Source organism: Gallus gallus, chromosome 10 (assembly GCF_016699485.2).
Source record: "Gallus gallus isolate bGalGal1 chromosome 10, bGalGal1.mat.broiler.GRCg7b, whole genome shotgun sequence".
NCBI classification, from domain to species: Eukaryota; Metazoa; Chordata; class Aves; order Galliformes; family Phasianidae; genus Gallus; species Gallus gallus.
This window is the reverse complement of record NC_052541.1, coordinates 16,730,173-16,750,613: the sequence shown is the minus strand read 5'-3', so window position 1 is coordinate 16,750,613 and position 20,441 is coordinate 16,730,173. Positions and strand designations below refer to the sequence as shown.

The following is a 20,441-nucleotide window of genomic DNA, read 5'->3' as shown; positions in this document are numbered from 1 at the left end:
TGCCCATCATTTTGAAGCGAATTGCCTTCAGTATTGTTTAAAGTGGTGTGATCTTGGTGGAATGACTTCACTTCCAGTGAAGATGTCTTAAGTGATGCTGTGCTCAAAGCCTTAATAGTCCCCAATTTAAAACAATTGCACTCGGGTTTCTGACAGCTTCCCGAATGGGTGGTGGTGTTGTATCTTGTTTGGTCCTTGTAGTCCTTCCTGTTTCTCAGGACTGGTGACTTTTTCTGCTGTTAACCATCAGCATTAAGAGAGCTACAAAATTTAGGCCAGTGTGGTAATGTTATCAAACCATCTTCTTCCTTTAGAATAAATCTGGAATGTGAAAGTATTCTTCCTCCAGCTGGGATTTTGCCAGAAGGTGGCTGACCAAAACTCCTTGCTTGCAGACTATTAATTAAATCACATAAAGTTTATTGCCTTGAACTCCCAAAACTTGGAAGACAGGCAGATTAGATCTTGCTTTAAGCAACAGTGCAGGGAAAAAAACAACAACACTCCAATATCTTGGTTGTGAAAGCAATGAAAGGCAACAGACCTTGGTTGAGAGCTGCTCTGGGGCAGCCCCTCTCTTTCTCTCTGGACTGAGGAAGAGCTCAGGGTGCAGTGCCACTGCTCTTCTCCACACCATGCTTACATCCCCACTGCTGTTACAGCTATTGTTCCCATCTGCATTCCCTCCGTGGGAAATTCACTCTTTGCAGAGGAAATGTCACTTCTTAGAACAGTATGGTGCTGATCATAAACTTTTCCCAACCAATTTGCTTACCTGGTGTCTAAGATAAAGTAAAAGTGGCCTTGACGCCTGCTGGGCGCTGTGTGTGCGCCTGGGCTGTGTTTGTTTGTGTACTGAATTCATACTGGCGTGGAAAGGACAAAATGGACTTGTTTTTTTCCTCTTTCTCTCAAGTGCCAGCTGCAGCGATGCCAGTCTGAGTTGTGCTGGGCAACATAAGCTGTTTTGAAAGAGAATGCAGTTCGTGCTGCCCGTTCTCATCAATAAGTCGTGTTTATTTGCACCTTCCTGGTCGCTGCTATTACGCACGTTGGAGCAAATGGAGGAATGTACAATGTATTGGTTCCTGTTGACTGTGGTTTAAGGCAGTTGTTTTCTTCACTCGGTTTTCTATTTGCTCTCATTTCTGTGAGATGTGTGTAGCTGTGGGAGCTTTTAACGGGGCTGATTGCTTCATCTGCAGAAAACCTGAAAGGTTGGTTGGTTTTGCAGTGCCAAACAGTGTCCCTGCGTCCTGTAGGCACTCTAAATAAAACAAATTGAGCACACATCATTATTTTTCACAGCTTGGGGAGCCTTGAGGCTGTTTTGAGGGAACTTCTGGGATGAGAAATGAGTGATAGATGGTGGAAAGAAGTGGGGAGGGCCACTCAAAGTCCACTGTATCCAACTGAACTGTGCCTGTTGTTGTTGACTCCATTTTCTGATGGGCTGTTGTATTCTTTTCAGCTGGGAAGGAAAGCAACAGATACGCTGTGTGTTAGGGGGGCTGAAAACCATGCCATGGGCTTCTGGTTCCCCAGGAGTGTGCTTTCCTGATCCCTATGCTACTGTGGCACGCTCTGTTCCAAGGGAGGGAAACTTTGATGAAAGTATATTCCAGGACTAGAGGGGACTGAATAGCTCACCACAACAGTATGTTCTAGAATATTCATTTTATTGAACGATGGACATCCTCTGCTTCGTGCCTTACCTTGGTGGTCTCTGAGCATCTCCATATGCTGTGTGGTGCTGGGCTTCCTTCCTCTGGCCTGGGGGATGTCCAGGTAGATTGCTTGGTCAGTGTTTCATGTGCTCGAAGGCTGAGCTGCTGGTGGGCTGGTTTCAGGTTGGAGATATCCTCTGAGCCACGGTTCTGGGTGCTTTGTCGCACCTTGCCTTTCAATGAGGGGTTATCTCATGTGACATCTGTGATAAAGTGAGATGTTGGGGTGCAGGGGATCAAAAAGCTTTGTGTGTAAGCCAAGCAGATGTAGCTGAACATCAGCTGGATTTGTACAGTGGGAAGAAAATAATTCACAGAATAACTTCAGAATAGTTTCAAGATCCTTGGAAAGGTCTGCCAGATAAAAAGAGGCTGGTAGCAAGTAGGATGGAAACATGGAAACATACGGCTTTAGTGAAGTGCTCTCCAGTCAGATGTAGCTTGCAGGCCAGGCTTAACGCCCTGGTCTTGATTCTTGATAGAAGTTTGTGTAGACCCAGTCAAATAGTCCAGTGATGGGAATGACTGTATGTGTGTTGGAGTTCTACAGAGAAAGGCATTGATCACTTTAAATTCGTAGTATCAACATTGTGTTAAAGTGAACCTTTAATGAGATCAGGTTGGTAATTTCAAAACGTGCCACCTTTTGATGTCTTAGCTGCTGGAAGGTATGGAAGTGCTTTGAAATGGTAGCTTTTTTTTTAGGATATTTGCCAAAAAAGTTTTAGAGTGTAGGAGAGAATGGAGAGGGAATAATGCACCATTGTCAATGTGTTAGTAGTACTTGTTTCTATAGCAACATGAAGATTTTCTACAAGTCATATAACCGAGTGGCTTCTTCAGTTCTTTGGAGATGACTTTACCCATATTTCTGTGATCAGAACATGTTACTGCGTGTATTTAATACGCGTATTTCCTTCTTGCAGCCTTTATGCTGTAGCTGTTTAATTCCAGCCCTGGTCGTGAATCACTGGAACTGGATTTTCTGAGTAATATCTATCTCCAGTCTCTCCGTTCTTACCATACACTGGGCAAAAGAAATCAGGTCTTGTGTAGGCTGCTTGTGCATTTGAAGTCAGCTGTTTGAAAGACCAGACCAAAGTTTAGACCATTAAAATGCAATATTTAAAAAAATCTGTCATGTAGAAGGATTAGCATTCCAAAAATGACCGTTTTTTTTTTTCTGTCTTTGTGGATAAATTTAGACGGCTAATTTTTTCAGGAGTTGGCTGGGAGAACATCCTCCCTCCCTCCTTTGGTTGCTGCTCAAAGCTGGGTTTTTCCCTTGTCTTTCAGAAATGCTTTTACGTGAAGGATGCATTAAGAAAGAAGGAGGAAAAAAAAAAAAAAGGAGGGATGAATTGAGTATCATTTCAGAAGGGAGAGAAAGAATCTTAAATAAATAAATAACTAAAAAATAGTATCCACACTTGGCAGCCTGGTGCTTGCCCGCGTGCGACTGGCCGGGTGCCAGCCTTGGCAGGGCCGGCCGCCACGGCTTGCCAGAAGTCTTCCTCTCCTGGCTGCGCTCCCCTCCGTGAGACGGATGGCTTGTTCACCTGATGCTCCTGTTCCAGGGCTGCTGAAGTCTGGGCATCTTGGAGCTGATAAGAGCACTTTGTCTGTCCAAACTGTACAATAGCTGTGATGTCAACGTGGGGCCGTCTCAGGGAGCTTTCGCTCTGTGTCGCTCCAGATAACACTGAGATAACTAATGGCAGAAAGCCTTATTGCCACCTCCTTAGTGTGAAGCTGTCCCCAAAGTAACTCCCGTAAATACAAAGAGATGATCTGTTTCTTGCCTTTTTTGTTCTGTTTGAGGATTTCCCAACCTGGCTTTTTGTTTGCAATTTCAGTTCAGCATCTCAGAGACTTTAATTGAGAGCAGTGAGTCTGAGCTGGGTTCTCTTGGAATTCTTCTTGCTTCTTTCTAAGATTTGCATTTAGTTTTCCAGTATCTCCTTTCTGTGTGACAGGTCTGTGTCTGGGCTGCTTGGTGAGCAGCTATCTGGAAGTGATATATTTTGCATTTTTGAGTAATCCTATCTTAATAGCATTTGGGAAATCTCTTGAATTGTGTTGACATGGAAAACTTTTCAAATGAAGAAATCAGAGGGAAGGTGAAGCACAGAAGGTCAGAGAAGCTGCTGCTGTTATTTTTGCTCTGTTAAATTTGATTTGTGGCTTCTGGTATTCTTGTCGTGTCAGTCTTTGAAGAGCTGCTGATTATTTGGTACTTTCACTCCCTGAAAGTAAATAATGAGGCTCTCTGGTCTGGTTGAGCCACCGCCATCTCTTCAGTAGGATCATGAAGCTGCGTAAGGGTCTGCTTTTCCCTGGCTCTTGTTTTGGCTTCTTCCTTCCGTGGCTGCACTCCAAGGTCTCTGCAATTTTCCATTATCTTGGTAGCTCCATGTGATGACAATTAAGTATTTCTTGCCCTTGTGGTTGTCAGCAAGGATTTGTTCTCTTTTTCTTGTGTACAGTCGTCAGCTTTCGTGATTCAAGGCACTTTTGTACCTAGCTGATAAATTCTGTCCCAGAATGTCAGCCCACCATTTGCTTATGTTTGTCCGATGTTCTTGCAGTCTCGAGTCAACAAGTGTTCAAGTGTAATTCAGGTTTGTTTTTTTTGGCAAACCTTCATTTTCTATGTTTTGCTACAGATCTAGCAGCCCAAGTAGCACGATTAGTGAGGGTGAGAGAGGGAGAGTGAGGCTGATGTTATTTAGTAAGGCTTCTGAACAGGGCCATTGTAGGGACCTGGCATTTTAGGTAGATAGGACTTCGTGTTGTTGGTTCTGTATCCTATGTGCACAAAAGTTCTTATCCTGCCTCTTCAAAGAAACAGGATGCCCGTATTGTCTCCAGGCTGAGAACTTTGCCAACGTTAGCAACAACAAGTGAGAAACAGGGCTGAGAGAAAAATGAGGTTGCTGAGCTCTTAAAAAATGATCTGTACAACATTTTCAGGAGATCTCATTCAAATGACTGCCGTTATAACTATTGCAATGCTTTAGAAATCTAGTTCACCGATTACCTTGTTCACGTGAATTCGGATATCCTCCTTTGCTTTGTACTCCTGCAGACGGCAGTCAGCAGATTTACAGAGAGATGCCGGGAATCCTATTTATACACCAGCGTGTTCCTGAATTGCAGAGGCACGAAGGCAGTATGGAAGTCTTTCCCAGGGCTGAAATCGTCTCGCTCTTTTTCACGTTCACATGAGCGCTCAGTGCGGCAGCCTTTGTTTTCTGCAAGTGTCTGTCTAGATGGAGACAGCAGTGCTGGTTCAGTCAGTGTAGAACTTTGTGGAGGCATGGGGACATGTGCTGCTTCTTAGCAGGGCTTTGAACTGGGAACGTAGCTACCACACTAACTGGGGGTTCTGGCACCCGCTCAGAACAGCAGTCCATCTGCTAGCAAGGCACACTTTCTTGTTTGGTTGGTTTTTTTTAAATCTTAATTGATGTGTGATGTAGGTGTTTTTTCCTTCTTCAGAGGAAATCAGGTATACTCGTGCTGTGTGTTATGTAGCAGTCCTCCTCACCCCTGCTATGGGTTTTGTAAGTAGTTGTCCCTGCGGAAACGTCCTCACTTTGGCCGGTTGAGGTGTATTTGTGCTGCCTTCACCTGGTCTGCCAGTTTGGCTAGCAAGACGTGCAGCACCACCTCCTGCAGGTTGAATTTCCTCTGCAGGACATTTCCAGTGGTGATCGTATGAGGAGAAGCCAGGTTGGTACTCGGATACCTGCCTTGACTTGCAATATTGGCAGCTGGGGCTTCTTTTAAAAAGGAGCCGGGGGGAAGTGCGAAATACTGAAGCAAGATCAGTACAAAACCATTTGGGTTACAAATGCAGAAGTCTCTGATGTGTGTCTTAAGAGTCCATTTGAGGGTGGGCACTGGCTTAAAGCTGGCAGAAGATGGCTTTTTGTAAGCAACGTATCGGTCCTGATGCAGAGCTGTGAACCATTTTGGTTTTTAATGAGCAGAGGAATTTAAGAGTTTTCTGATTTGCTGCAGCAACTGAACAAAATTTCCTCTCAGATATTCGTGCTTTGCCACATGGCAGATTTTTGGCAGTTGGGAAGAGGAAGTTGCAGTGCAAAATGTCTTTTGTGGAATTGTTAACAGTATCTTAAAACGTCTTTCCCTGCAGGCTGGGCTCTGCTGCTGCCCTGTTCACTGGGGGACATGAGCTTCCTTGCTGGTCGTGTGCTTTTTGCTCAAAGAGCTCAGTTTAAATGTCTTGTGGTGCTTTGCTTGGATCGTGCTGGAGTTGTACTACTGAAATTCTGCTTTACGCTGTTATTATTGGTACTGTTTTTTAGCTAAGTTAGAAAGTGGAAAACAGTCACTTAATGCAAACCAGATTTCCTATCTGTGTTTGTTTACAGAGCCTCTGGCACACAGCTCGCATGGCTAAAGGGCCATACAAAGCTGCAATCAAAATGTTGTTGTTACATAAATATAATGCTGCCACTTCTTTTGATGTAACAATAGTGAGATTGTCTGGTGACGATTCTGCTCTTTGTTCATTTCTTCCAAGCCGAAATGCTTTCCCAGAAAACAAATGTCTCAATAAATGTGCACCCCAATTTTTTTTTGGTTTTTGTACTTTACATATTTTGTTCTCCAAACCTGGAATTTGGGGGTAAGGCAGAATTCTGTTACGCTCTTTAGGGAGAAATAGCAGCGCCTCTGATTGCACAGTATTTGATGTTTACCATCTGTACTTTATTAAACCTCATTCTGCATACATAAGCAACATTGGGATGCTACGTTGGGGTTGACCTAACCATGTGTGCTGTAGTATAGCAGTGCTTTATTGTACAAGTGTAATTAAGTTGTTTAAAGGAGGCTTATTTTCTTGCCAGTAAAGACCAATTTGAAGTACAAATGGGAAAGGCAAGGAATGCTTAGAAAGACAATAAGTCAGTGCTCAAAAAAAAAAAAACCCTAAAAAAACCCTGTAATTCGAGGGCTTTGGGATGGGGGGGTATTGAATTGTTTCCAGTATCCTTATGTTGTTCTTCCCTTCAAAGCTGCATTATTTCATTGGCTCATGTTACAAATTTCATCTGCAAAAAAGATATTTTCAGGCAACTGAAACAGGAAAAAAAAGAGTCATTTTTGTCCGCTTTAAAGGAATTGGTTCTTCTACAGAGCTTCTCTAGAGCCCAGGCAATGAAGACATAGATTTGTGCAGATCGGGGTTTTTCTATGATACCATTCCCCTTATTTCACAGCTCCTGCTCACATTCCTTGCCTTCTCTCTTGCAGTGTGCCCCAGCTCATGTGGCAAGAGAGCCTGCACAGACCAGAATGAGTGTTGCCATCCTGAGTGCCTGGGGAGCTGCACAGCACCCGACAACAACACTGCTTGCGTGGCCTGCCGGAATTACTACTACGAAGGCGTCTGCATGCCCACCTGCCCTCCCAACACGTACAAGTTTGAGGGCTGGCGCTGTGTGACCAAGGAGTTCTGCTCCAAAGTCCCTGCCACTGAAACAAGTGACTACGAGAGGTTTGTGATTCACAACGATGAGTGCATGGCAGAGTGCCCCTCTGGATTCATACGCAATGGGAGCCAAAGGTAATGACACTTTATTGTAAAGTCCATCACAGTTAGCATGTTTATTCCCCCCTCTCTACTCTGTAGCAACCTTGTGATGCAAGTTACATTTGGTGGAAGATGTGATTTGGAATTTCATCACTTCCCAGTAAAGGCTTGCTCAGACATCATTTTGAAAGTCTAATTATGGCCTGTGCACATCAGTGCGTGCTGCTTGTTCTGAAAGACTTCATGAGGTCAGAACAGTGCAAAACCAGGTTTTGAACAAAAGAAAGAGAGCCAAGGAAGACGGGGCTGGAGGTTGGCAGATTACCATTGTCACACACACAGCAAGCTAGGAGCTGTCTTGTTTCACATGTTACTTGCTTTACGTATACTTACATTTTAGACATGTGTTCTTTAGTAACTTTATTTCCTTTTTTTCCACTCTTTCCAGAAAATAGCAATAATGTTTTAGAAGAAAACAATCATAAAGTTGGTTACCAAAATGATGCAGATAGTATTATACAGAATAAATTTCTGCAAGGACGTAACTTGCCTCCACTTATTTCATTCTGACAGTTGGAGTGATGTGTACTTAACACTTTCTTATTTTACGTAGGATTAAGCAAACCGCCTCAGTTGCCTGCTGACCCTGACCTCTATAAGTAAGGGAAGGTGTTTCAGTACTATGCTAAAAAGATGCCCTTACAAGTCGCTGTAAGATAGAGGCTTTTGGAGAGATGGTTGTGATGATACCTGCACTGGCCGTGTGTCTGTGCATGGCATTCATCTGTTCACTCAAACAGTAAGGCAGTCCCTGGTTCACATTTGGTTGTAAGCAACTTAACATTGTGTTTGCTCAAAGCCCAATATTCACCAGAGAAATCTTTCACTTATCTACCTGAGGTTGTAGTCCCAGCTGTTTGAGCTGCTTACGCTGATGTGCATGACAGTCCTATCTTATCTCAGTGTAGTGCTCAGCTGCAGAGATTGAAAGGAGCTGTAACCCAAGGCCAGAGAATGTTCTCTTCCCCAGAGGTGGTGTTAACAAATAGTTGCAAATGGAAAGCATTTCCAGCTTTCTTTGTACATTTAGTTGAATGCCTCTTGCTTGTGTCTGTAGCTTTTAGTGGTTTGTGGCATGTTGTAGTGCAGGATTTTGAAATAGGACCTTACAAGTAAGAAAAGGAAGCTTCCTCCTTTATACTGTTAGCACACAAAAAATGGTTGCTATCACTTTGTGTTTCGTTAAGCCTTAGAAGAAAGTGGACCCAGTTACTTTCAAAGGTAATAAATAATAAGTCTGTGCTCATCACTGTTAGCATCAGAAGCTTTTGTTTTTGGAGTTCTTTCTCTTCCCTGTTTTTTCCCTCTAAAGCAATAATGTAAGGTAAGTGATGATGAAATTCAATTTATTCCAATATTTTCATTAGTAAGATCAAAAACAAATTTGCATCAGGAAAGACGTGTACCAGGAGGGATCAGAGGGCATGTTTTCTCCACGTGTGTTTAATGGCATAGTCTTTATGAAGCTGCAGTAGCCAAAGGCTAGGCTAGCCTGCGATCTTGCTCCTTGAGTTTGGCCTGTTAAAATGCTTACGGATATCTGTGAGTATGAGAAGCAGGACACGTCAGCCTGACAGTCAGGTTTCTCTGAGTTAGGCTATGCCTGTCTTGATGTTTTATGGTCACAGGTGGACCTATTCTTTCTTAACTTGTGTAATCCATTTTGGATCTGTTTAGACTTCTTGCCTGCCTCTCCCAGTCCTTGTTGCAGTGAGTTACACAGATTGGTTTTGTCTTGCATGAAGGTGCATCTTTTTGTTGTTTGAACTTGCTACTTTAATACCTCTGACGCTTTAAGAAATAGTGACTAATTCACTGCTCACTTTCTCCATGTCACTCAGGACTGTATACACCCACAACTGTCTTTCCCAGGTTAAAACACAAGTGTTGGTCTTGAAATGCTGGTTTGAGGACATGGAGAAAAAAAACTTCATAGGATCTGTAACAGTACTTGCCCATCTCCAGTTCCTAGCTGGCCTATTTTTGGAGGTTGAGTCTGAATTAGCACAAAACTTCAATAGCACTTGACATTTGTGTAGGTTAGAAGGGTCATCTTCGTGTTTATAATGAAGTTGGAGTAAATGAAATGGTGCTGTTTTAAACCTGAAGTGCCTTCTGCTCAGGGTAATAGAGCCTTTAGGAAACTGGCAAACAGCAGGTAGGAGTCCATTCGATTGTTCCCATGTTGCCATAGTCAGGAGATGTGATGTGCCAGCCTCTCCTGTGTCCCACAAGTGTGTTATGTTTACCTATAAGTTTCTGCACTAGTGTGGTAACTTTCATTGTGGGTTGATGCATTTCCTTAAGTTTCATATGGAAATGTCTTTCAAAATTAAATTCAGAACAGTCTGTGGAATCAGAGCTGTGTATCACTGCTTATTTTCTGTTTCCTTTTCTTTCCAAACAGTATGTTCTGCAGTCCTTGTGAGGGGCCTTGCCCCAAAATTTGTGAGGATGGGAAAACGAAGACCATCGACTCTGTCACGTCAGCACAAATGTTGCAGGGATGCACAATTCTCAAGGGAAATTTGCTGATCAACATCCGTCGTGGAAGTAAGTGACTTCCCTGCCTTTATGAACTTCTGATAAGGCTGCTTTTAATATTTTCCTTTTGTCAGCGTAATAACAGGAAGATGAAAAAACTCAGTGACCCGTTTGTTTTCCAGTCCCACAGCAGTGCTCCTGTTTGGGTTGGCCCACTTGTAGTGTCGTTCTCCAACATGCAGATGAAATAGGTAGTCAGCTACCAACCATGAAGCAGGGAAAGCTGGTATTTTCTTTAGCTTTTTTCAGCAGGGCAAGGAACCAGGACTAGGCAGGGAGATGAGAAATAGTCCCAGAGGCCTCAACAACGTGGAAAAAGTGGAAAGTCCTTGTATCTGGGTAGGTAAATAAAAGTTCTCCACAAGTAGGGAGTAGCATTGTAAGATGGAATAGCCTCAGTTTCTAAGGTAAGATGTGTTGTCTTGCTGAAACTTGCAATCAGTAGCTCCAAAAGCTCATACAAAGCCCAGTGCTGTGCCTCTGGATGGTCATCGTTAGTGAACTGCCCGTCTTTGTTGCATGTCTTGAACAAGCTCTAGATTAAATTTGTCAGGGACGTCATCCATCAGTCAGGGAAGTGCTGACAGTTGGTGAGCTTTTAAAGAAATACACAGTAAAAATTGCTGTTAGTTTTTGTTGGAAACCTGTCCCTGCAAGGAAGGTGCTTTTTGCTTTCATGAATATGGTTGAAACCTTCAGATATATTTGATTCTCTTCCTTCTGTTTAATAAAAATTATGGGGTTTAGAAACAGCAGTATGTGCATTACTTCACTCATGGTTCCACTGTTGCTAATGGAGTCTGCATCAGGAGAGATTTTCAGGATACCTGCAGCAAGTGTGTGTGAAGGGAGGATGTTTAGTTATTATCTAAGTGTGTTGAAGATCGTGGCACCAAGCAAGGACTGCAATCCTTGAGCCTGGTGAAGGGTGGGATGTTGCAGACCTTGGCAAGGACAGTACATGTCCTAGAGAGATGGCAGTCGTGGAGACCGGAGCTAACTCTGAAGAAGTTTCAATAACTTAGTGTGGAAAGTTGCTTGTAGTGTGCTGCACGGAGCATGGTCTGTGGCATGAGGACATCCTTATGGTTTTGTCTTCCTTGTTTCATGGAGTTCCCAGTTTGATGGGCAAAGCTTTCTAAGCCACTGAAGGCTGTTTTATGCCCCATTGGAGACCATTAGCACACTTCTCTATCTCTTCAGTCTCATTCTCCATTCTCCAGTGGTGGTTTCTGCCTGAGCCTTGCTCTGGACCTGAGGAGCAATTCCATTCTCATGGATGTGTGCATTTACATAAGGGTCTTCAGCTTGGCCAGAACACTGGCTCAGTATTCGGTGCTGCCTTCAGAGTGCAGTGTCTGGGGAAGAAACATACATAACAATACAGAAAAGCAAGAGTGTCTTTCCAGTGTTGCTCTGCCTTGTTTTTTTGTCCTTCAGCCATCTGTTAACTGCCACTTCAGGAGGAATACTATTGTCTGTCATTTTCAAAAGCAACAAATGCAAACATTTCCTTTTACTAAAATGGTGCTGAGTAAAGTAGAATATTGAATAAAGTTACGGATTTGAGAATAATGAAACTATATTTTTCTTAATGTAGATAACATCGCTTCAGAACTGGAGAATTTCATGGGTCTGATTGAGACCGTGACGGGATATGTGAAGATTCGCCATTCCCATGCATTAGTTTCCCTGTCTTTCTTGAAGAACCTGCGGTATATTTTGGGAGAGGAGCAGGTGGATGGGTAAGTGTTCATACATTTGTAGGTGCAATTTAACTTACCTTTAATACAAAGCCACAAGAGGCTAAGTCTCCTAATGAACATCCATGTACTGTTTATACAATTATCTCTTCTGCTAAGATCTGCTAATAAATTTCACTAATGAGGGGATTGCAACTGGAAGAGACTCCACTAGTTTGAAATAGTTTGCAAGTTGTGATTAAGGAACTGTTTGCAGTTCCTTAAAATGCTAACATTAAATTAATTGTCTATCAAGTAGACAGTAGCTTGGTCCGGAAGAGTAAAGTCGATCCCCCTGAAATGGTTGCTGTGGGTTATTCTGTTTCTGTAGTGCATATAAAATGTGCGGTACTGTAGCTGCTCTGCAGTTGCAGTTGTATACAGCTCCTGTTTCTCCATGATGGCATAAGTAGCAGAGACAAAAGCTTTTAACCTCCACAGAACTTGCAGTGCTCACGTGTGTTGATGTTCCTTCAGCAAGCTGTGTTTCTCTTCTTCCTGAATCAAGTTTCAGTTCAAGTTTAAACCAATATTCTGTGGGAAAAGTTAAGTCTCTGCCAGTAATGAGAGAATTATTAAACAAAGAATTTTTGGGTAATTGTATAGGAAAAGGTAGTGGGAAGGTCATGGGAAAGGTTGCTTATGTGTGGTTTATCTGCCCCAACAGGATAAAGTTACAGCATGAGGGATTCTTCACAACCTCCCTGCTTCTGTCAGACTAGTCTTTGGTCAGCCTTAAATTCTTCAAATTCCATCATCTGACAGAGCAAGTTAAAGGGCAGCTCTTCATCTTGCACTTGAAAAACACATATTTTTTTTTCAGCAAGATTGTTGGTTCTATGGAAAAGCTTGTTTCTAATTGCAAATCCTAGAGGCTTGTCACTTTGAGCACAAGGCTCATTCAGCCACTCAGGATGCTCTGTGCTTTAACAGATACTACAGTTATCTGTTTGTCTTTTCTCCTACCCCTCTTCTCCCTCTCTTGCACTCCTTAAATTTAAGTTCAGCTTTGAGGTTTAAGTAGTATATGTACTGCTGTTACCTTGGATGTCGGTAAGCAGATATCAGCAGAGCTGATATGAAGAGAAATGGCAGGCTTTAAAATCTGATTTTCAACTAGAAAAGGAAATGATGCAGCTTTGAAGAGGAAAATGGGGCTGAGGGAAGTTAGAAAGTGGCCCCATTTGCATACTGATGTCAGGCTGTTTTGCCTGGAAAATGCCTGGCGTAATTTAGGCATTGCCACAATCTAAATACATTTCTGAAAATATTCAGATGAAAGAAGACACCTGGCAAGGAAGGAGTGAGCTTGAACTAGGACTTTGGCAGAGCTGTGAACATCAGGAAGCAGGGCAGTACTGGGGGGAAGTACCGTTGTAGTCAGGCAGTAGTTTATGGCAGTGCTGCCTTCAGGGGTGAGAAGGAGGTTAAATTAAGCACCATTATGGGAGTTGTTCATTACATGACTGACCCCATTGCGCTGTTGTTTTTTTATTGAACAGGAGTAGAAGAACAGTACTTTACTTCAGTATTTCTTCCTTACTCAGTCGCTGACACCTGCCTTGTTTCTCACAGAACATGAGAAGATTATAGGGAATTTAATTTCTTCAGTTGTTTTCAGTATATCTATTACCTCTCTTGAACACCACATCAGTAGGGAATGCATTCCCACTGCAAAAAAAAAAAAAAAATTCCCTTCCATGTGTAGGGAAACTGAAATGGAGATGTGCTGGAAGGGTCTCTGTGTTCCCTGCACGATTTTCATTCGTAGTCTGGTGCCCACTCTGCCTGACCATCTTGTCCTCTGCTGAGTGCTCATCGCTGCCCTGTGAGTGCGTGGCACGTGGGCAACACTTCTCCAAGTGTTGTGTACCTGGAGCATGGGTAATTTGTGGCCTTAAGGAGAAGTGAGGAGGTGATGGCCAGGGCACAACTGCTCCCTGTCGTGTTATTGTGTACATGTTTGGCTGTGTTACCATCAGGTTCTCATCAGTGATCAGGGCCACATAGGTGTGGAATGTGTGCCAAGTTAATAGGCAGCTTCTTAGATAATGTTTTGTATGTGTAAACCAATAAGCATTTTCCTTTTTGCTGTCATGTTGGTCGATGTTCCAGCTGGCCTACCAGGATTTCTTTTTCTCTTCATTGTAGCACTGAGAGATGAGCAGCATCTCTGTGTGTCTTACAGGTCACTTGTCTCGTTCCAGGCTTGTCAGACTCTGTCTGCCACTAGCCTGGTCTTCTGCAGCTAACATATCCATTGCAGCCATTCACAGTCCTTTGCCAGTTCTTGTTCCCATTTTGGTGCAAGTCACTTGCCTTTACAGATTGTGTTAACCCCCTTTAGCAGCAAACTTACCTGGTCACTACTCTCTTCCCAGAGCTTTTGGTGTCATATATGCTGTGAATGGGGATAAAAAGTGATTGAAAGCTTATAATGTAGAACGTTTTCTTTACCACTGTCTCCTCTCGCTGTGGGTGTAGTGTTCTGCATCGTTGCTTTATGCTGTGTGTATGTGTACAGATGCAGCCTTGTGTGCAGATACAGTGTGAAGCAGGTTTCTGATGTATGCAGTCAATAATTAAGTAGCTGTGGGTGCTCTGCAGTTTGGATATACATCACCTTGTAGGAATGCTCTCCTGTGGGTGTGTGTGGGTTATGCAGGTGGACTTGAGGCTCTTTATGGCACAGCCTGGGACCAGATGTGCCTCCTGCTCCTGTTCAGAAGTTCAGCTTGTCCTTCAAGTCATGGTCTCCAGTCATTTACACTGGTACGCTCTCAAGGGTTTGGGTGGCAGTGCTTTGTTTTCCTACGCTGAATCTTCTTTCCATGCTATCTTCCTTTGACATCCCTATTTTTTCCACAGCTGTTGGAGTCAATGTCTGATATAATCATTATTTACAACCCAAACCATAAATGCCCTCCCATTGCCTGCTGCTCCACCTTCTGAGCCATGCAGCATTGCACCTCTCCTGTGCCTGGGACTGGATTTAGCATTCCAGGTCTGGTTTCCTTGGCACTTTGCATGGTGCCAGAATAACTTCCACTAATTAATACTCGCAGTGTATGTAGGATCCCTCAGGACTTGTTTGCCTTGTCTCAGACTGCTACTCAAACTTGTGTGGATGGCTTTATAAGTACAATCCATAGAAATCCTGGACTGTCCCAGTCAGTGTGCAGTTGTGTAAAGGACCCATGTGTACTTGATTTGCCCCATTTATTCGACTCTCGTGATATACAAGAGTTATTTGTTGTGCTTTAGCACAAGAATTATCTCTTGTGTCTGAAGCATAATTGCCACAGTTGTGAGCAGGAGATGGGCTGGTCTGTTAGTCAATATTTAAGATGGTTTCTGTAGCCGTAGAGCCACACCTGTGTCTTGCATTAAATCTAAGTCCAGCTTTCCGGGTCTTTGCTGAAAAGCTTAGTTGCCATTGCTTAATCACACAGCTAATTATAGTGAAGTGTCATCTTCTGGGCTGTGCACAGGGAGCTGCAGGGATTTTAGTCATCTGTAACAAATAAACATGCTTTTTGGTGGTATCTCTTGCATCTCATATGCAGTGTAGCATCGCTATTCTCTCTTGGCAAGAAGCATTTAACATGCACGTATGTGCTCCCTTTTCAACTGTTAGTCACCAGGGCACATTCTTCTTAGCATCCTATTGCAGTGGTTCCAGGTGTATCACTTTTCTTAGTAATCAAGCCCTGGATATTTAGGGTGCACTTGGAAATAAGACAAAGCCCTTCTCTTTCACATCGTTCTCAAAATACTCTGAGCATTTTGGTGTGTCATGAGAAACTGCAGCTGTGTTCTGTGCAGGTTGCAACCAGAATGCAGTTCTCACTTCAGGTTGGGTGAGAGAGGAATGAATGCTACATTTTAGTTGAAACAGTGGAAAAAAAGCCATAAATGAGTCTCTAGTGTGCCAGCTTCTTATGAGCAGAATGGTTTGTCTGCCGCGTTACCCTGGCTAACTGACTGCAATTGAAAAGATGCGTAGGATTTGTAGCTTTAACTGTGCTGATGGGAGCTCACTGAGGTAAAATGACGTGCACAGGTTGCAGGGATTTACTGTGCTAATAATCGATTTTACATTGATGTACTTCTGTTGGTAGGACTACCCGAGAATAATATGATAAATGCTGACAGAACAGCTTCTTTTGATTTAAATCCATCAGCTACACAAACCTTTAACTCATTTCCTAAGTGTGCATTCCTGTCTCTGCCATCCCAAAATGTGTTTTTGCAGGTGTTGCCATACTGCTGGTGTGCAGCCTACTATCTTGCTTTTGCTGCACCTGTTTTTTTCAGTTCAGCACAATTGAGCGGCACCAGGAATTTCTTCTTACTGTGTGATAGGATTTACACAAACAACTTTGCATTTAATGTCTGTGGAAATAAAGGATGCTCATGTTTTTCCCCTGCTGTGCTTTGGGTATGGGCTCAGCACATGCTGCTACCGCCTGCGTTATTAGCTCTGCACTTTGAAGTGTAGGTCCTGTGCTGTGCACTCCGTGCAACTCTGGCCTGTCAGTTTTGATGTATAGGCACAACTGTACTTGGCACAGCATAGGAAGCCTCCACTGGGCCAAAAGGTAAACTAAGACACAGAGGCAAGGAAGCTTCACTATGCAAACTCTTACAGTTGCTTTTGTAAACATAAGCAAGACAGCTGTGTTCACCGTTTTATTTATCGTCAGAACTGCAGCTTGCTTTCCTTCCTATAAGGTATACAAGGTCATTACTTCCCATTTGGCACAAAAAGGAAAATCTATTGTAGAGATCTGCTGTCCAGAGGACACGAATTTGTATTCCTTCCAGCAGCTTGCATATTTATCCATGATTAAAACATATGTTGAAGCGGGCTTTACACAATGTAGTGGCAGCCTTGGGGTCCTCTGTTAGTCATTCGCCTGCCCTCTGACCAAAGTGAGCAGTCAGAAAAACGTGCTCCATGGGAGAGAAGAAAATCATTTACTCTGCTGAATACTGATTTAAAGTAATGAGAGGAAGTGCAAAATTTTCAAGTTTGCTTATATTAAGATATTCTTGGTGGGAATTGGTGATGAATTAAAACTGATGTTTTCCTTCAAAAACTTTCTTCTAGGAATTATTCTTTTTATGTGCTTGATAACCACAATCTGCAGCAACTGTGGGACTGGAACCATCATAACTTGACGATCAAGGAGGGGAAAATGTACTTTGCATTTAATCCTAAACTGTGTGTTTCTGAGATCTACCGTATGGAGGAAGTTTCAGGAACAAAAGGGCGACAGAGCAAAGGAGATATAAATCCAAGGAACAATGGGGAGAGAGCCTCTTGTAAGTTTAAACACGAAAACAAAACAAAAAACCCTTCACCACATAGCCGTGTTATTGACTGTTACAACATGTAGAGGTTAGAAACGACACTAGACTTTGTCATTCTGCTTGATTGTTTTGTGCTAATGTAACTGAAAGTATGTTTGTATTTGTGGAGAATTGTGGTTACATAGTCACTACATCATCTATAAAGACTGATGAAGAAATCTGCCTTCACTACTTGACTACTTTTTTGTGACAACAGCATCCTATAACAATAGGAACAGAGTCAGTAAAATTTGGGTTTTGGTATGACCAATGAAGAGCAGTTGCTCTGTTTCCTTTGCAAATTTATATAATTACTGCTATTTTTCTCGCTCAGATATATGTACTCTTTTTGTTATTAAGGAAGCTGCCAACATAACAATTTCACAGACACTAAAATAAACCATTTGTGTTCCGAGCTTCTTTTCAGCTCTTGCCAAATATTGCATCTTGTTACTAGAAGTGCTTGTTGTGCGCTCAATTTTTTTGTGCTTTATTTTTCAGATTGCTTTTGATTTGCAAACTATTTTTAGTGTTCTACAGTGTGCTTAAACTTCAGTGTCTGCATTTAATTTTGGATTCTGCGATGTTCTTGATGTCAGAGTTACTGGAAAGTTCTGTGTAGGCTTTGGTGGAGTTCACATAAGGTCTCCAGGTGTAACCAACACATTTACAAGCAGTCTCTCTTGTACAAATGAAGAAGACAGAATGCTTACAGTTTTGACCTCACACTGAGACTCTTAGAACTGATGGTGCATTTTTCTTTGGTCTGTTTGTGGTGCTCTTGGAGCTGAGTAAATTAAAACGTATCCTGTGTATAAGTCAAGTCCCCTTGTTCAGGATGGTATTCACAAAACTAGGGCACGTACTCTGCTGAATGTCTCTAGGCATGATGCATAAATGCAGATGGCATAGATCCTTGTTGTAAGTACACTCCATTCTTTGCACATTCAATAGAGCAAAGGCTTGCAGTCCTGGAGGAGTTACAGACACACAGTCAGTCCTCACTACCACTGAGGCAAGTGCCAGCCGCTGCCTGTTTTAAAAAAAAAAACATTACAGAAAGCTTTCTGACTCTGAGAAGGGGAAAAGAATCAACAAAAGCTAAGCTGCCTTTGAAAATATAGCACCAACAGTGCCAGTGTACATGAGGGTGAAACCCCCTTTATTTTCGGAGACTTGTATGAAGCATTAGAAACTGTCACACAGTTGATGCTTAGAACACAATTTCTTCATCCAAGCATTAAGTTTTTAGAATGCTATTTTGTTTTGGATTGGAAAACTCAGTGACTTGGTAGTGGGAAGCCATTCATGTCAAAGCTGCCAGCTTCCATCCAGCTCTGTTCAGAAGAGTAGCTGGAAGCTGCTGCCATCAAATGGTTGTGCAGTATATGATCTGAGTTTTGGAGGTTTTGGTCCAGCCTGTAATGAGTAGGAATATGAACTTCTTTATCCTTTCTATCTTGTCTGTTCTCCAGAAAGACAAATAGTAATTGCCTAAAATTGTCTCAGAAAGTGAGAATATGGAGGCCACTTACATCTCTAACTGTGCATTGCAACTGGATGATGAATTTAGTGCTACAAAAGCAGTCCTGTGAATAAACAGGACTTCGATTTCTCATTCAGGGAGAGGCTGAAGTAGTTTTCAAGAGCTTTCTGATGGTGCATTAAAAGGAAATGTGCCTCAAAAAAAAAAAAAAAAAAAAAAACCCAACCCTAAAGGATAAGTAGCTCCAGTGTACACTGCAGTGATTGCCAAGGCCAGACCAGTGCTTACCCCTAAGCAGTCAAATATTGTAGGATGGTATACTAAGGTATAAGGAGACAAAGGCTGCCTGCATATTGTGGTATCATAGGCACTGCTGGAAAGACTAATTAGCAAAAACTGGTACATAAGAGAAAGCAAGAACTGTTAAGCAAAACAATCAGGCAGTGCAGTGATAACTCTGCCCTGTGATGTCTGTGTTGCAGGTGAAAGCCACATTCTGCGTTTTGTTTCCAACACAACACTGAAGAATCGGATTAAACTGACGTGGGAGCGGTATCGCCCTCCAGATTACAGAGATCTCATTAGCTTCACTGTTTACTACAAAGAAGCGTGAGTAGATATCTTCAGAGACTAATGGGGACGGTCACTGGATAGTAGGCAGTTTTCTTCTGACTGTCGTTTTACTGAAACAAGTTAGTCAGTAAGACTCCTTCAGGTACTTCCTACTTCATAGTTTATATATTTCATTTAGTTTACGTAATTAATCCACACATCCTGCCTTCATTTGATTTCTATTCTTGGTTGAGTAAAAAAAAAAAAACCTTTAAAATGAGAATTATCTTGCCTGAAGACTATAAATAGATTTCAAATCCATTGGATAGTTTCAAAGTTGGGAAAATGAGTTGGGTGGCCTGAGTATTCTCAGGCCACTAATTTGGAGCTCTCCAAGTCATATTGTTGTTTCTGCTGAGATCTTCTCTCACCATAGTACTAAGAGGATGTCATGTATCAGTTCTACCTATCACCTCGGTGACTTGTCTTACTCAATATTTGAAGTTACTTAGGTTACTCAACCTCAGTAATTTTTAGTATCTCTTTAAATAGGAAGCAGTTACTGGAGGGAGCGTAATTTCTTCAGAGGTCTGTCTACCTTTGCATATCTTTGTAAGAGCTCAGATTTAAAGTAGAGTCAAAGTACGAATAAGTACATTAATAACTCTGCAAGCAGTTTGGGGGGGGGGGGGGGGGGGGAGGTGAAAGGGAGGTTGAGAATGGTGTTAGGTGGAAGGCTGAGGTGAGACAACATTGAAGTGAGGAACTTGCATAAATGTGTGGCAGATTTTAGGAGAAAATAAATATCTTACACAATTTTTTTTCAATGTTTCAGGCCGTTCAAAAATGTGACAGAGTATGATGGACAAGATGCGTGCGGCTCCAATAGCTGGAATATGGTTGATGTTGACTTGCCACCAAACAAGGAGAATGACCCTGGAATCTTACTGCAGGGATTGAAACCTTGGACTCAGTATGCCATTTATGTCAAGGCTGTTACCCTCACAATGATGGAGAACCATCACATTCATGGAGCAAAAAGTGAAATTGTGTATATACGAACCAATGCTGCAGGTAAGATCCTCATCTCTTGGTGAAGAGTTGATAACACTGTAGGTATGGTTATTATCTGGGATTTACTTTAAAAGCATCCAAATATATTGTGGAATGTGCTGGATTTAAAATGCTTTCATTTTCTTTTTCCCTGCCAGTACCATCCATTCCCTTAGATGTTATTTCAGCATCCAACTCCTCTTCCCAATTGATTGTGAAATGGAATCCTCCCTCTCTTCCCAATGGCAACCTCTCATACTATATTGTACGATGGCAGCAGCAACCTCAGGACAGTTACCTTTACAGACACAATTACTGCTCCAAAGGTAGGTTAACTGAATGTAGTTGTTTTGAAA

At 42.4% G+C, this 20,441-nt stretch overlaps 1 protein-coding gene across 1 annotated transcript in view; it reads left to right on the top strand.

Annotated features, from left to right (window-relative positions):
• Positions 1-20,441, top strand: part of IGF1R (insulin like growth factor 1 receptor) — a 147,133-nt gene that overhangs the window by 93,745 nt on the left and 32,947 nt on the right. Inside the window, exons 3-9 of the mRNA NM_205032.3 lie at positions 7,014-7,326; positions 9,761-9,906; positions 11,498-11,642; positions 16,753-16,967; positions 18,963-19,089; positions 19,868-20,106; positions 20,244-20,411. Coding sequence (NP_990363.1) covers positions 7,014-7,326; positions 9,761-9,906; positions 11,498-11,642; positions 16,753-16,967; positions 18,963-19,089; positions 19,868-20,106; positions 20,244-20,411 — 1,353 coding nt within the window. The remainder of the gene's footprint in view (positions 1-7,013; positions 7,327-9,760; positions 9,907-11,497; positions 11,643-16,752; positions 16,968-18,962; positions 19,090-19,867; positions 20,107-20,243; positions 20,412-20,441) is intronic.